This window comes from Mauremys reevesii, linkage group 1 (genome assembly GCF_016161935.1).
Source record: "Mauremys reevesii isolate NIE-2019 linkage group 1, ASM1616193v1, whole genome shotgun sequence".
Lineage (NCBI taxonomy): Eukaryota > Metazoa > Chordata > Testudines > Geoemydidae > Mauremys > Mauremys reevesii.
Window position 1 is genome coordinate 116,058,857 of NC_052623.1, and position 15,179 is coordinate 116,074,035.

Consider the following 15,179-nt stretch of genomic DNA (forward strand, 5'->3'; position numbering starts at 1 on the left):
ATGGTGTCTCCATTTCTCGCTCCCTTCAGATAAGCTGGAGAACTGGTCTGAGTTCAACAGGGTGAAATTCAATAAAGACAAGTGCAAAGTACTTTACTTAGGAAAGAAAAAATTAAATGTACAACTACAAAATGGGGAATAACCAGGTAGGTGGTAGTACGGCTGAAAAGGAGCAGGGGATTATAGGGGATCACAAATTGAATACAAGTCAACAATGTGATGCAGTTGGAAAAAAGGATAATATCAGTCTGGGGTGTATTAACAGGAGAGATGTATATGAGACACAGGATGTAACTGTCCCTCTCTACTCGGCACTGGGAAGGCCTCGGCTGGAGTATTGTGTTCAATTGTGGGCACCGCACTTTAGGAAAGATGTGGACAAATTGGAGAGAGTCCAGAGGGAAGCAACAAAAATGATAAATTGTTTAGAAAACCTGAGCTCAGAGGAAAGGTTTAAAAACAAAAAACAAACTGGGCATGTTTAGTCTTGAGAAGAGGAGAGAGAGGGAAGACCTGATAACAGTCTTCAAATATTTAAGGGCTGCTATAAAGAGAACTGTGATCAATTGTTCTCCATGTCCACTGAAGGTAGGACAAGTAGTAATGGGCTTAATCTGCAGCAAGGGAGATTTGTGTTAGATATTAAGAAAAACTTTCTAACTATGAGGGCAGTTAAGCTCTTGAATAGGCTGCCAAGGGAGGTTGTGGAATCACCATCACTGGAGGTTTTAAGAATAGGTTGGACAAACAGCAGTCAGTGATGGTCTAGGTTTACTTGGTCCTGCCTCAGCACAGGGGGCTGGACTTAATGACTTCTCAAGGTCTCTTCCAGGCCTACATTTCTATGATTCTAGGACATCAAAAAAGACTATGGTTTAACATGAAGAAAGGAACAAGATAATGTAAAAACCCTACAGTAAATGGGTCAGTGAAATTGCCGGAGTATTTTAAATCTTTATTTATTTCCCTTTGTCCTCTCAACTGTCTCCCATCTTTTCCTCTCAGAAAGGTTTGTGTTCTCAGAATAGCCACCATATGTCAAACAGTAGGAAAATTCCCTCACTTCCCTCCAGATTCAGCTTTTAAACGCACACACACTGTACATATATATATTTACATCGATGGACAAAAGACTTGCTGATCCTTAGAGAAAGAAGGAGCTGGGGAAAGTAGAAGAATGAAGTGAGCAAAAAAAAAGGGGAGGGGAGGAGAGTGGAAGAAAAACCCAAAACAATTGACTTTTTAGAAATTTCACTTTTGGGAGTTTGGCAGCCCATTTTATCTCTGTTTTTTCCCCACATAAAATAATAAATCAGTAATGTAATAAAGCGGTTACTTACCAGTGTTGTTCTTCCAGAGCGTCACCTCTGCCTTGTCACTCTTGTGGGATTAGCGACTCCTGGTGTTGAATTGTGGAATCTTCTTGCTAGTAGTGAATGTTAGAGCTGCTCATTTCTCCCTCCCCCAAGCCTCATGGAGGATTCTGAGGATAACAAGAGGGGAAATGTGCCCAACAGCCTGCAGTTCCTTCCCCAATGTCAGAATTCTTTTCCTGAGACTCCAAAGAAGCAGGGAAAGTGGGTGGGGAGTGTGACTATGTAGAGGTGACACTCTCAGAGAAGAGCTACTTAAAAGTAACCTCTCTTCCTTCTTCAAGTTGCCTCTGCTTATTCGTATTTGTGAGAGATTAGTGAGCAGTACAACCCACTAGAAAGGTGGGCTGAGACATGGTAGGTGAACAAGGACTGCAAAACTTCCAAAATGAGCATTAGCTCTGGATAGCGGTCAAGAAAGTGCTGGAAGTGACCTCACTTTTGCTCTCCCCGATGAGACCTCAATGAGGGATAAACGTTTGATTCAAGTACATTCAGATCTTCAAGTAAGAACATTGCAAATCCTATGAAGTCAGAAGGCCCACAATGGATGCTGCCTTCAGATTAGTTGCATGTCTTTTGTTATATACAGGGGAATGAACACCTGGCAAAACATAACCAAGGCGTAAAGGAGACTTGGTAAAATACAGAAAAGTTATTGGCCTGTATTAGATAAAAGCAGAGATACTGTGGAAACGGGGAAGAGGACACTGACTAAATCACACTTCTTATATGGACTACAGTTTGTAGAATATTGGCCAATTGGCCAATATCTCATTAAGTTCATGGACTGTAGCTATGGCTATAAGCTGTGCTCTCTTCCCAGCTATATGTTACAGATAATAAATAGTTGACCAGAGGTCACAAGAACTTTGTGAAACAAGACTCTGACCCCAAAGCAACTGAGATACACATATAAGAAAGAATATCCCAGGGGCAGCTAAATAAATACATTCACTTGCAGTATTCACACCATAATCAAGTGCATTGTGCCAAAAATGTGGATTTTTTTTTATAGCAACCATGACAGCAGATCAGTCAAAAAATCATTCCTTCTGATCTTTCCCCCCTTCCCACTCAGATGCTGAAAGAAGTGGTATTGATCAACCTATCTAGGTTTTTAACCTAACACATGTAGACTAATGGTCTGACAATATAATTTTTTATAAGAGATACTAAAGTAATTTTTAATTACCAGAGTGAGACTAACCTCTGGACATATCCCTTTTGTTGTTGTTGCATTCTTAGAACTTTAAAACAACCAAACAGACGAGAATTGTTATGTTGTACAAAATAATGTATTAAACGGCCAAGGGCTTCGTATGCCATGTTCCAATCAGAAGATCACTTTTATATCTCTGTTTTAAAGACCCTGAATTCTGGGCCTTTAGCTGAAATGCTTAAAACACTTACTACAGAAAAACTCCTTACAGTATTAGTAATACTATATACAAATCATTTTTATATTTTTTTTCCTTTTGAACTCTCCATTCTTTGTAATATCACCATTTTCTTTCCTTGCCAGTTCTGTCCTTTCATATTTGATCATTCCCTCCCTCGTCCCCCCCCCTCAGCTGCCCCCCCCACCATTTCTTCCTTGTGTCCAGTGATGCTTACAAATGAATAGCCTTGTTAGCTGGAACTGACAAACTTATTTTCTTCACTTCTTTGACCTTAGAGCACCCAATTCCTCTTACCCCGCAGAATGGAGGAAATGCTAGGTTGTTGACTAGGTGGTATAGCCCAGCTCTCATTCCCTTGAGGTTTGGCGACATTAAGACAAGAGTTGAGGTTAGGTCCAGGGCCGCCCAGAGGATTCAGGAGGCCTGGGGCAAAGCAGGGGAGCTGCGGCGCTTGTACTCACCCGGCAGCAGTCCGGGCCTTCGGCGGCATTTCAGCAGCGGGGGGCCCTTCAGTCGCTCTGTGTCTTCGGCAGCACTGAAGAGTCCCCCGCCGCCAAAATGTCACCAAAGACCCGGACCACCCCCGGGGCCAGGGCTCACGGGGACCCTGTGGGACTCGGGGCAAATTGCCCCACTTGCCCCCCTCTTTGGTCAGCCCTGGTTAGGTCAAGGTTAATTAGCCTCAACCCCATTTCTTATTCTAGACAAAACCTCAGAGGGAGGGATTTGAGGGCCAACAAAAAAGAATGCCTGCTCAGTCACCTGGAGCCTGACGATATATGGGAAAACTTTGTTCCAACTGTGTAGATCTTGTGTCATCCTTTGAGAGGGCCGGCCTCTCCATGCTGCCCATGGAACACCAGCTCCTAGTCTCATAGCTCATTCAGAAGCCATGATGCCATTGTTTTTTCACGTGAGCGACAGTGGGAAATTCTAGGGGGTTGCCACAGCTTTGCCCCCTTTCAGTAGAAGGGCTTTCAAGGTCTCATAGCAAGACTAGGAGATTAATGTCATTTTGGGTCCATTCTCCTCCATCTCACACTTTTGGAACCATTATAGTAGAATTTCAGCTCTTTTTATCCCCTTCATTTTGCACAGCAAAAGAGATTTTAGACCCCACATACAGAGTTTAATTCACAGGGCAGATACCTATAAATTATAGGTACCACATAACAATTACAATAGTTATAAAATCCAAAATCAAAATACAACACATGCAAATGAAGTGCCAAACCAAGGCCACATAGCCTAGATTCAAGTGGTTCTCAAACTTTTGCACTGGTGACCCCTTTCACATAGCAAGCCTCTGAGTGCGAACCCCCCCCCCCCCATGCATTAAAAGTATATAAAAATGTGTTTAACATCATTATAAATGCTGGAGGAAAAGCAGGGTTTGGGGTGGAGGCTGACAGCTCACTACCCCCTGAGGGGTCCCGACCCCCAGTTTGAGAACCCCTGGCCTAGAATAATCACCACCTCTGCTCCCTCAAGAGATCACTGTCACAGGGTGCACTCACCACTCATAGTGCCTCTTTCCAGCCCTCCTGGGGATTAGCTCTGCCAGATGTTGTGCCCTCCTCAGGTGGTGTCTCTTCTGTCATCCTCTCACCCTATGAACCCCTCTTGCTCCAGGAACCACAGTCTCCCCTTCATGACCCTGCCTGCCCCCTCGACATGGCTCCCACTTCCAGGGAGGCGTAACAAAATCTTTCCAGAATAAATCATCCCAGGCAGTCCACTGTCCTCAGCCTAGCCTGTGCCATGTCCCCAGTGACTGGTAAGGGAACCCAGGCCCACCCTCTACTCCAGGTTCCAGCTCAGGGTCCCTCCAGTCAGTCCAATGTCTGCACTCCTATTCCTTGCTGCTTTCCCCCAAGCCTTCTTGTACCTTCCTGGATTCTCCCCTCTTTGGGTTTGCCAGCCTCCCAACTCCCTCCTCCCAAGGAGTAACTGTGGAATACCCTTTACAGTACCAACACACCTTCCTTCACCCAGGGAGTGACTGCAGACTACCTCCCTGCAGCCCCTTTCTGCTCTCGGCTCCTGGGGCTTTATACAGGCCCCTCTTTTTCTGCCCAGCTAAGCCTCGTTTAATCAACTCCTGCTCCCTGACTCCTCCTCCAGGCGCAGCCTGAGTTAATTGGCCCATCTTGCCACCTTCACTCCTCCTGGGCTTGTGTAGGAGGGACACCCAATCACAGCCACCTAATCAAAAACACAAGAGAAAAGTTACATTGCTACTTGAAGGGGTAGCAGAGAGACCACACAGCACAAAAAGTTTCCTTTTGTGTGTCTTAACACCAGTGGCTACTTACAAGTTTGGCAAGAGCTAATGTAAAAGTTTGGATTATATTGCCAAATTATTACAGGTTTAAAAGGCTCAAATCTGTGAGCTAAATTATTTCAGAATGGGCCTGATCTCATGACCACTGAAGACAACGGGAACTCTTACACGGATTTCAATAAGCACTAGGTTGGGCCCCCAGTATCTCTTTGACAGTATTTCTGCAAATGATACTATTATTGCACACCTCACAAATGCCATTTTTACTAATCAGCAATCTTCTTCAATTTAAAGTGAAATTCTATTGCCTGGGAGATTCTTCCTCTTAGTTAGTGATTTTTAGTTAATCTCAGTGTGTGGTTAGGCAACATTTCCAAATTTGACAGGCTAATATTAGGCACCTAAATAAATGGACTAATTTCAACAGATGCTGCAGCTCCCATTTGGGAACTGCACCTCTTACAGACCATGCATGCAGGTCCCTAAATATGAAGTCACACTTTGAAAATTCTGGCCTGTGTTTGCCAGATAGCTAGTTCTATACATAGGACTAGATTTACACTTGTCGTCTTGGTTCAAGGTGCCTTGCTCAGGGCCAGTTACAGATTTCACACCTTCGTTGCCTTTCACCAGACTAGATTTCAGTCCAACCCATATTCTGGGTTACCATTATTTTTCCATTTTATCGTACTTCTGCTCCCCTCACAGACCCTACACTAACAGTTCAGAAGGCAGTATGTTCTAATGAGTATACATTGCTATTCATTCCACTAACAGATAGTTTTACAAAGACAATTTTAAATACACACTATTTACAGAGTTGCTGTGACAGTCAGGTACTGTAAATGCACATATTTTTACACTGTGTATTACGTATACTGTGAAGAAGCTGTGGCAACCTTGTTGGTGTTCTCCTAGAGCAGTATGCTTCAAGAACACCCAAGAAGTTACATACCAACGTGGTGTCCTGCCAGCTTTGCTGCTGCTGACACTTCTATCTCAGTAGTAGGGTCCCCTTGCACTGGCCAGCAGGAGGAGCTGCTGTTCTCTCACCACCACTCCAAATAGCTACACTGAGGAGTAAAAGGGTCATCTGATCTTTGCTGCTGGGTAGCACCATGCCCAGCCCATATATTGCATGGATCCTCTTGACTGGCCTATAGAGGCACAGATCTTGATTGACATTGCAAGGGGAAATCTTTGCAAGGGAGGGGAGACAAGATGATGATGAAAAGGGAAGAGAAGGTGAGTGGAACTTAGAAAAGGAAAGTGAAGTAGCGGGAGAAAATATTAGGGTAACAGATAGGAGGGAAGCAGGTAGGACTAGGGAGCCAGAGGATAACAAATAGGGAGACGGAAAACTAGAGGAAGAAATATATGGCATGAATGGATAGTGTGGAGATCTGAGGAAAAGCAATGAGGAGAGAGAGACACACAGAGAAAAGGAGAAAATTTGAAGGAGGTAGTCACTAGATACAGGAAACGAAGGAATTAGATGGGGAGGGAATACAAGAGGCAAAACACAGAAAGGGGGGCAAAGGAAAAGGAAATGAGAGACAGAAAAGAGAAGGAAAACAAACAGATAAACCCACATAACTTCAAAACTGGTCACTGGCATTGATGTTTTATTCAAGTTTGTGTTTTAGGGGCGATATTCAGAATGTGCCTTATTATACATTTTAAATATTGGCCAACTTTTTTCTTTTCAATCTGCACATCTATGAGGACATCTAAAACCAGACTGTATTCAGTTCAAATACATGTAATAACTTTTAAAATCCATGCAGGATATTCCTCCTTGTACGGTTCATTTCAGTATCCACCGCTTCACTAAACAAAGAAAAATAATAATAAATGTGCTTTTCCATTTGTACATCAGATTATCAAAAGCCATAAATATTATCTGGGCAACATGTCCACAAATCTCCCCCCTGTGCCTGCCACCCAACGAGTGCAGTAGTGTTCTTTATTGTGAATTGGGCTTGCTAAGTACAAATAATTGTAATAGTCCTGCTGTGCACAGAAGAACTGTTCTTTAAAAGGAAAGAAAGCAAAAAAGTTACTTTAAAACACAGCCCCTCATCTGTGTTATGGACAAATGACTGGCCACATAGCAATTTAAAAGTGAAAGCTGTTTTTGAGTTACAAAAGCACATTCAAATGTGAAAACAAATGCACTTATTCTCAAAACAATCAAAATTATTTTTAATACGTTTTTGAAAAATAAGGCTGAAGACAGAGTCTGAGTCCAGAGAAAACTTTGATGGCCAGATTATAACCTCCCTAAATAACAAGGTTTATAATGGAAAAGCTGACAAACCCTTAATGATATAGCACTGCAAGCGGGTGTCTTTATTACATTCCAAAGGTATTACATACTGGTGCCTAAGAATGTAAAGTGTTCTGCCATACAACTGGATTTCAGCCTTTTTTTCATGGCCAGAATAGAGTGATTTCCACATGTGGTGCAGCATGCACTTAGAATGTCTCTGCCTGAACTATATCTAAATCTTTAGAGATAATGTAAGTGACATAATCTGCATTGGAAACAGAATTAGGAACATGGTCTGGGTACAAACTAGACTTTCATAGTCTTGATGTATTGTTGGATGGGAAAAGAGTGAAAACTAATAAGTTTTTTTTTCCCTTTTATCCACCGAAAGCTGACATAAGCTGGCAGCATAATTAACAAAAGACTTTCAAAACATGGCAGTTTTCAGGTTTGCAGGTGCATTATTTGGCATAGTCTTCAAAACCACATCCAAAGTAAAATCTTAGCTCGTAATAAAATCTGCCAAATAATTAAATTTGCTATCAGGTTTTAAATGTATGTGATCACTAACCCTTACATAAGTATATTTGAAAGACAACTCTGTTGTAGCATCAGGGTGGAGTTCATTATGGCATTTACTACAAAAAAAAAACAACCCAATCAGTCCCATTCCTAGGTAACCATAAGAAAATTCTTGTTCAAGCATTCTGATCCTACATGTACTGAACTCTGAGCCTGAGACCGGACTCAGAGTGAACGGAGGACTCCTCAACATGCTGATGTAGGACAGGGTAGGATCTCTCTCTCAGTTTGAAGTAGGAAAGTAATGGTATGAAATGCAGAAATGGCTCTAATAGCATCTCTTGGTCCTTTAGTTGGGCAATCGTGTTCTACACCCTGACTGCTCCTCCTGTTCATGGAGGAATGACAAACAATTAACAATATAAGAGTGCCTGAAAGCCTGCTCAAGCAAAACCGAAACAGTTGAATAAATACATGCTTGAACTCAACTAAACAAAGAGGGATGAGCTAGAGCTTGTTGGATTATCTAAAAGCAGACAAAGCAGCATATTATTTGCCTGTGTTAATTAAACTGCTGGGTAAGAATAGCTATTGTTGACTTGGTGCAGCCTGCAAGAATTGTATGGCATCACAATTGTTTTCAGCCCATTCCATAGGTTGAACATTGACTTAAGTCTGCCACTATCAAACTGTGATGAAGAAATAAATAGATAAAGATCACAGAGGGTAAAATTCAGTTCTGTGCAAAGAACTAGCACAACAGTAGAGAAATTAAGGGATTGTTTATCCTTAATCGCCATTTCATATAGAAATTAACTTCATTTTTATATTTAGAATGGTCTAACAGCAAAGGGTGTTTTAATTGCTTAGACCTAACTTCTCTTTGGACCAGGTCTGTCACAGAGAAGTGACCAGAGGTCACAGTATAAATAGGTGTTCATTCTGCAGCTTTAGAAATTAAGGGGAGCGGGGAACTAAAAAAAAAGAAAAAAGTAGGCTAAATAACAAATAAAAACTTACTTTTTGGGAGCGATTTCATACTATGAATATAGTTTTCCAAGAAACATGGTAAAAGATCCCCATCTGAGATATTTAAATGTAGACTTGACAAAGCACTACAACATAAAGGGACCAATCCTGCACTGGTAGACAGATAGATTAGATCACCTACAATGCAGTGTTGTTGTAGCTGTGTTGGTCCCAGGATATCAGACAGACATTGGACCAATGTCTGTTGATGAGAGAGACAACCTTGAAGAAGAGCTCTGTGTAAGCTCGAAAGCTTGTCTCTCTCACTAATAGACACTGGTTCAATAAAAGATATTACCACCCCTACCTTGTCTCTCTAGGTGACCTAGTGGGTCTTTTCCATCTGTAACGTCTATGAGTCAAACCCTAAAGTCCTTTTTCAGGCAAAACTCATATTTAAACAAATGGGAAACTGAGTCAATGAAAGTTTTGCCTAAGTAAGGACTGATTAAGGACTATAGGACTTAGTTCTATTATTTATTCACCGTAATTCACAAGCATCCCATGAACAGAACGGGGTTCTTAGTCATCGGTCTGGTTGCTAAGGCTTCTGCAGACGAAGGGCTGTCTTCCAGTATACACATTTTAAAGATTAAACAGATGTAATTATTTTACGTACATAGCATTGAAAGTGCCTTAGTTAACATACCAATATATTTAAAATTCAATAGAAATAAGTGCTGTTTCAATATAAAAAATGAAAGTGTAATAAATAGTATTTCCTTCCATACCAACAAATGAGGTTTGGAAGGTGTTTTGCCATTGTTATAGGAAAAAAAAATCTTTTAAAGTCATCTGCACTGTATTCTTTGTGCCAAGTTAGAAGTATGTGTTTATCATTCCAAACACACAGTAACATTTTATATTGGGTAATATTTTTTCATTTTCTAAAAAAACTTTTTTTTATTTAAAGATCATGTATATTTCTTTACTTCATAGACCATGAGACGTTTTTCATACCCTACCAGACAGCTTAATTTCCTGTTGACCTTAAGTGATGGGCCAAGACCCTGAAATTCCTTACCACATTTCCCAGAACAGCAGAATAGCATTAGTCATTTTTCAGTTGTGGAGTGAATTTGTCAGATGAGGTCTTTGATGATTATATTACCCCCGTGCCCCCACAAACACAGACTAGCCATACAGAACCTTTAGATTTAGAGGAATTAACTCACTAATACTTGCCTTTTACTCCACAAGGTAAATGTGAAGAATCAGAGTATTCCTAGCTTCAGGCTTAGTTCCCACTGTTTCTCTCTCTGCCTAGAGTCAAAAGAAGCTCACAGGATTGGTATTTTCCCCCCGTTTGTGACCTGATTTTTCATTCTGAAAACATAGCACATGTATTGCCTCACAGCCGAATTAAAATAAAATTACTATTTTTTTTTGTAATCAATCATAGAAATCTGGTAGGGAAAAGAACCTATTAAGTTATCCATCCCTCTGTCATTGCTAATTGTTTTCTACAGTAGATTTAAGGGTTGTGTCTCATAACAATGGTGATTTACAGTTTTTTCCAGATGATGGATTCTAGCTGGCAGAATCATATGACGCATGTTGTCCTGCCAGGCTGCAAAAAATATGCATACTCCCTATGCAGTTTCACCAAGAGGAAGGCATTCTGCAGTACTGTTTGCCATCTTCCCTAGAGTCTCCACTGGGACAATGTAGCTTTAAATACTAATCAAGGCTCTATGGAAATCTCACTGATGGAGGCTGCCTGAGAGAGGCACTCATTTGATGAATCTCCTAGATGACCTTCCTACATTGGGGGTTGCACTGGCCAGCTCCAGACTCCATAATGGAGAAGGGGTTGTGAGTGACTTGCGTCACTTTGACTCGCTCCTGGCAGACATTCTGCTCCCAGTTCACACGAGGGGAACCTATTGACCAAATCTGACCCTGTGTATATCATAGAACATTTTGTCTTTATACAGGTTAATAAACCAGTCAGTGGGGCTTTGAAAATTCCTCCAAGTCCTATGCAAAAATATATATACTAAATACATTTTTCAAAATGCCAGAAATGTACTTGGGGATTGTTGACATTACGGAAAATAAAAGTGGCTCTGTGGATTATTTTTTAATGAATGGGAAATTCAATGAAACTAAGTGAGTGCTCTGCTTACTATGACTAGATCAAGACATGGCTGAAACTTCACAAAGTAATCAGGGAAATTTATGGCAATTTTGTTACTATTGCAGGTGCTGGCATGACCTCTGGTGTTTCAGCTATTTTCCCAAGTACCTCTGGCACAAACACACTCTCACCTTTTCAGCATGCACACAAAGGTAAGAAAAGCTTCCCCACTTTTATTCAGCAGCTATTTCTTCAGACTACAATATCAGCTGGTATAACATACTATTGAGCTGAAAACACCTCCTGTAAAATTACTTTGCACTATTTTCCCATATTTGAAGAATCACTAAAAATAATAATAATTTACAATGATTTCTTATTCCTGGATCAATCAATATTACTTCAGTGGAGATGGACTTAAAATGGACTTCAACTGAGTTGTACTGATTTATGCCAGCAATTAATTTAGCTCATTATTTCTAGCAACAAGGAAATGTCATTATGCCCCAGCATAGACTGGCCAGAGATGTGAAAATTTAATATAACTATGTGGCCTGTCTCTTTGTGGACTAAATAAACAGTTCTACAATATTATTTTTTGTTTGTCAAAAATACATGAAAATAAGAACACTGCATACATAGTGGGAGGTAAAAAATTACCAACGCTGACCATTGTGTGTCTGGTTTTGTAATGTTTCCAGACATTTTATTCTCATTTTTAATTCAGCTTCCCACACGCTTTGAAGTATTTATCATTTTCTATAACCCTACATGGCTTTTTAGATCCTAGCTTATTGCCTCTGATTTTCATCTCTGATCTTACCTACCTTATTTTAAATTCATCTTCTGTCAATGCTACGTGCAAAATCTGTGTTAGAAAAGCAAGTATAACAATTCTTTTGCAGATTGTGGCTTGCACTTCTCCCTTTTCTTACCTCTCTTTTGAGGGCATTAAAAACCCCTTGAAGCAAAATGACATCAACATGATCAAACAGTCCTTCTGAAGCATGAAAACTATATGTTAAAATATTCAGATACTCTTTCTGAAGTAAGGACGGATGTAGTTACCCCTATGATGAATTTATTTCATGAATGAGCTCCAGACACTGAGAGACAGCATAGAAGTCAGCTTTTAAGTTATTTATTATCATTATTGACTCTATCCTTGGCTTTCAGTTCTTCTCTCTGATATTACACACACAATATTTTGGCTTGAGCGCAAGATCATGTGTCTTTGGATCCCTTTCCCACTTCACTGCTGAGGGAGCATTTACTTTACATGGCACTGTTTATCTGAGGAAAATGAATCTCTTTGATGTTGGTTCTTTAAAAATTCTTTGCTGATGCCTAATTTTCATCCTGATTTTATTACCTTATTTCTATTCAGATATAAACGTTAGACTTGTTTGAGAATTCCAATCAGGTTATCGAGCGTACCATACCACAGAGGATAATCTGGTGAATGTGAATTATGCGTTATTCAGTTCTGCTAATTCAGTTTGCTTTCAGTTTTGTTTCATTTTTCAGCATTCAGTAGCATTGATCATAGTATTCTTTTGATGTGCTTACCGTCTGTTGTTGGGCTGTCAGAAACTGCTTTGGCTTGAATCCTACTGAAGAAAGCAGTCAGCCACAGTTACCATAAGTCAGTTTAGACCTTAGTTTGCTTCTCTGTGCCTTGCCTGAGGGATTAGTGGTAGGACCAATGCTCTTCTGAATGTGTACGTTACCATTGGGTGTTATTTTTTTAGGGACTATACTGTATATTTTCATTGTTGGGCAGACACTGTCCAGTTGTCAGGCTGCTAACATGATATCCAGTTACAGATGTCACATTATTTTATAAAATTATCCAACTAAAGCTGATTGCTAGCAGGTTTTAGCTGGTTGTTATGAGCACTTAGCCTAACAGTTCATTTTGGCAATATTTACTGAGCCTATCTCCTTAGCATAAAGACACTAGGTGCTAGAATAACATTTGTCAATAGCCCTATACTCAGATTTCATAACTAGAACAGCCTTGTACTCTCTTCCAAATATTGCTGTGATAAGAAACAATTAGAATCATTTATCAATTATTCCATTTTTCAAAACTTACTACTGTAATTCCTTCTTCCTGGGGGGTCCCAAAGATATATTGTCTAGACAACAGCAGCTCCTATTCTGATGATTGAATTTTTCCTTGTTTTAAGATCCTTTTTTTGGCTTCCCATCACATTTTTAATAATTTAAAAAATTTATAATTTATTTTTAAGCAGTGGTTTCATCCCAGAGAAGCATCTGTAAAAATGGCATCAGACAGGTTTTATAATCCATACAAACCAACACAAATCAAACTAAACATATTAGAGTTTTCACCTACACTTTTGATAAATCTTTCAACAGAAGAATTTTAAATATGTTTACACTGATGGAACAGTACCAGCTGTACACCCACTTTGTATGTCGATGTAGGTCTATGAAAAGAAATTACACATTTTGTTGTTTTACTGACTTGTTTCATTGTTCTATAAAGGAAAGCTAAATAACTGATTTTACAATTAAGAGAATGTCCAATTTTCACTCAGGGCTGAGAGCTAACAGCTGTTCACAGTTACACACAATTAACTGCAATACCGCATGTTATGATACAGAGGAATACCACTTTCTGTCTTAGAAAAAGCCAAATCCTATCTTCAGATGTGCACACACAAAGAGCCCACTGAAGCCAGTTGTGAGTGCAACCATGGGCAAAACTGGGCCTACAAGCCTGTTATAATTTTCAGCTGACATAAATTTCAGCGTACTGTTTTCACCTGTTAGTAACAATGACAAACCTCATTCTCTCAGGAGCAGAATGACAGTGGGAGAAAAGAAAATTACCAAAGAAATTTCATCCGCATATTTTATTTTCATAATTTTTTTTACAATAAGCAAAGCATAAACAAATTTAATGAAAGTTTGTGTATATAATTTTTAAAAACTGAAATATGAAAAGAGGTCAAATTTTGGTAGCTCATATTTCTTATTGAAACACTGAAAATTTCACAAGGTATTTGGAAGAGCATAGTATATTTTCCTCTTCATACATAATTTCTTTTAATATTAGAGGACATTATAGCTTCCTTCATTTCTGCAGGACTACATGGTCTCGTATTTGTTGTCATTATTATTAACTATTGTAGAACAAACTGCACTGATTTGTAAAATTCTGTATATTGGTTGGCTTTTGAAGTGTAAGAGCTAAGTTCTGCAGTGCTTCACCCGGCAAAGCTCCAGTTCAAATAAATTAATCAAGTTTTAAGTAAATAAAGAAATGAACTAGGGATTAAGTTTAGTGCAGACCTCAAACTGATCAACATTCTTTGTTTTCAATAATGGCTCCTTTACAGTAAACTATTTCTTTGTGTCTCCAGCAGATCTTTCAGGACAAGGGCATCTGGCTACTGCTCTAATAATTGCCATGTCTACAATATTCATAATGGCTATTGCCATTGTCTTGATCATCATGTTTTACATTGTGAAAACAAAACCTTCTGGTCAAGGTAATTGTGTGGCATAAGAAATTCCAGTTGCAAAATGCTATCTCCAGACAACTGCTGAGAATGACTATTAATAAGTTACATTCTTTATATTCTAGCCTGTTGCACCAGCCATTCAGTAAAAACAGTTGAAGCCCAAGCCAATATGCAAGAAGAGAAGACAGACGTACAAGGTTTGAGCTGTTTTATTAGTTTCCACTTTCTCCACACCAGATAACACAGGGCTTAAACTCCCTTAATCCATCTTCCTGTGCAATTCCCCTTTGTAAGTGTTTAAACTCCAATTCCATTTAGTAAAGGAATATGCAACAAAAGTTTCTGTACCACCAAAATTGCACTTAATCCTGTGCTAGAAATTAAAAGTGTAGAAGAATTCAGGGAGATTTAAGTTTGTAGTAAGACTGCCAGCTGACGAAGCTAGTGAGACAAAACACACATTTGCAATCTCTCTGCCAATTGAATATCTTTATTTTTTGATCTGCAGAAAATGTTGTGATTTTCTCAGAGAAAGAGGAGTTTGAAAAACTGACAGCAACTCCAGTTAAGACTGTTAAAAGGTATGTGGGAAAAAAACATGATTTTAGCTTGGTTAAGGTGGAAAAGGAACGTAACCATTTCCAGATACTTGAGGCAAAGGAATTATTTAGACTGGCACAAGGGAATACAACAAGAAAAAAGGAGATGCAATTAAGACA

At 39.6% G+C, this 15,179-nt stretch overlaps 1 protein-coding gene across 1 annotated transcript in view; it reads left to right on the plus strand.

Annotated features, from left to right (window-relative positions):
* Positions 1-15,179, plus strand: part of EDAR (ectodysplasin A receptor) — a 99,535-nt gene that overhangs the window by 74,278 nt on the left and 10,078 nt on the right. The window contains exons 7-10 of the mRNA XM_039529957.1: positions 11,089-11,175; positions 14,359-14,487; positions 14,583-14,657; positions 14,969-15,041. Coding sequence (XP_039385891.1) covers positions 11,089-11,175; positions 14,359-14,487; positions 14,583-14,657; positions 14,969-15,041 — 364 coding nt within the window. The remainder of the gene's footprint in view (positions 1-11,088; positions 11,176-14,358; positions 14,488-14,582; positions 14,658-14,968; positions 15,042-15,179) is intronic.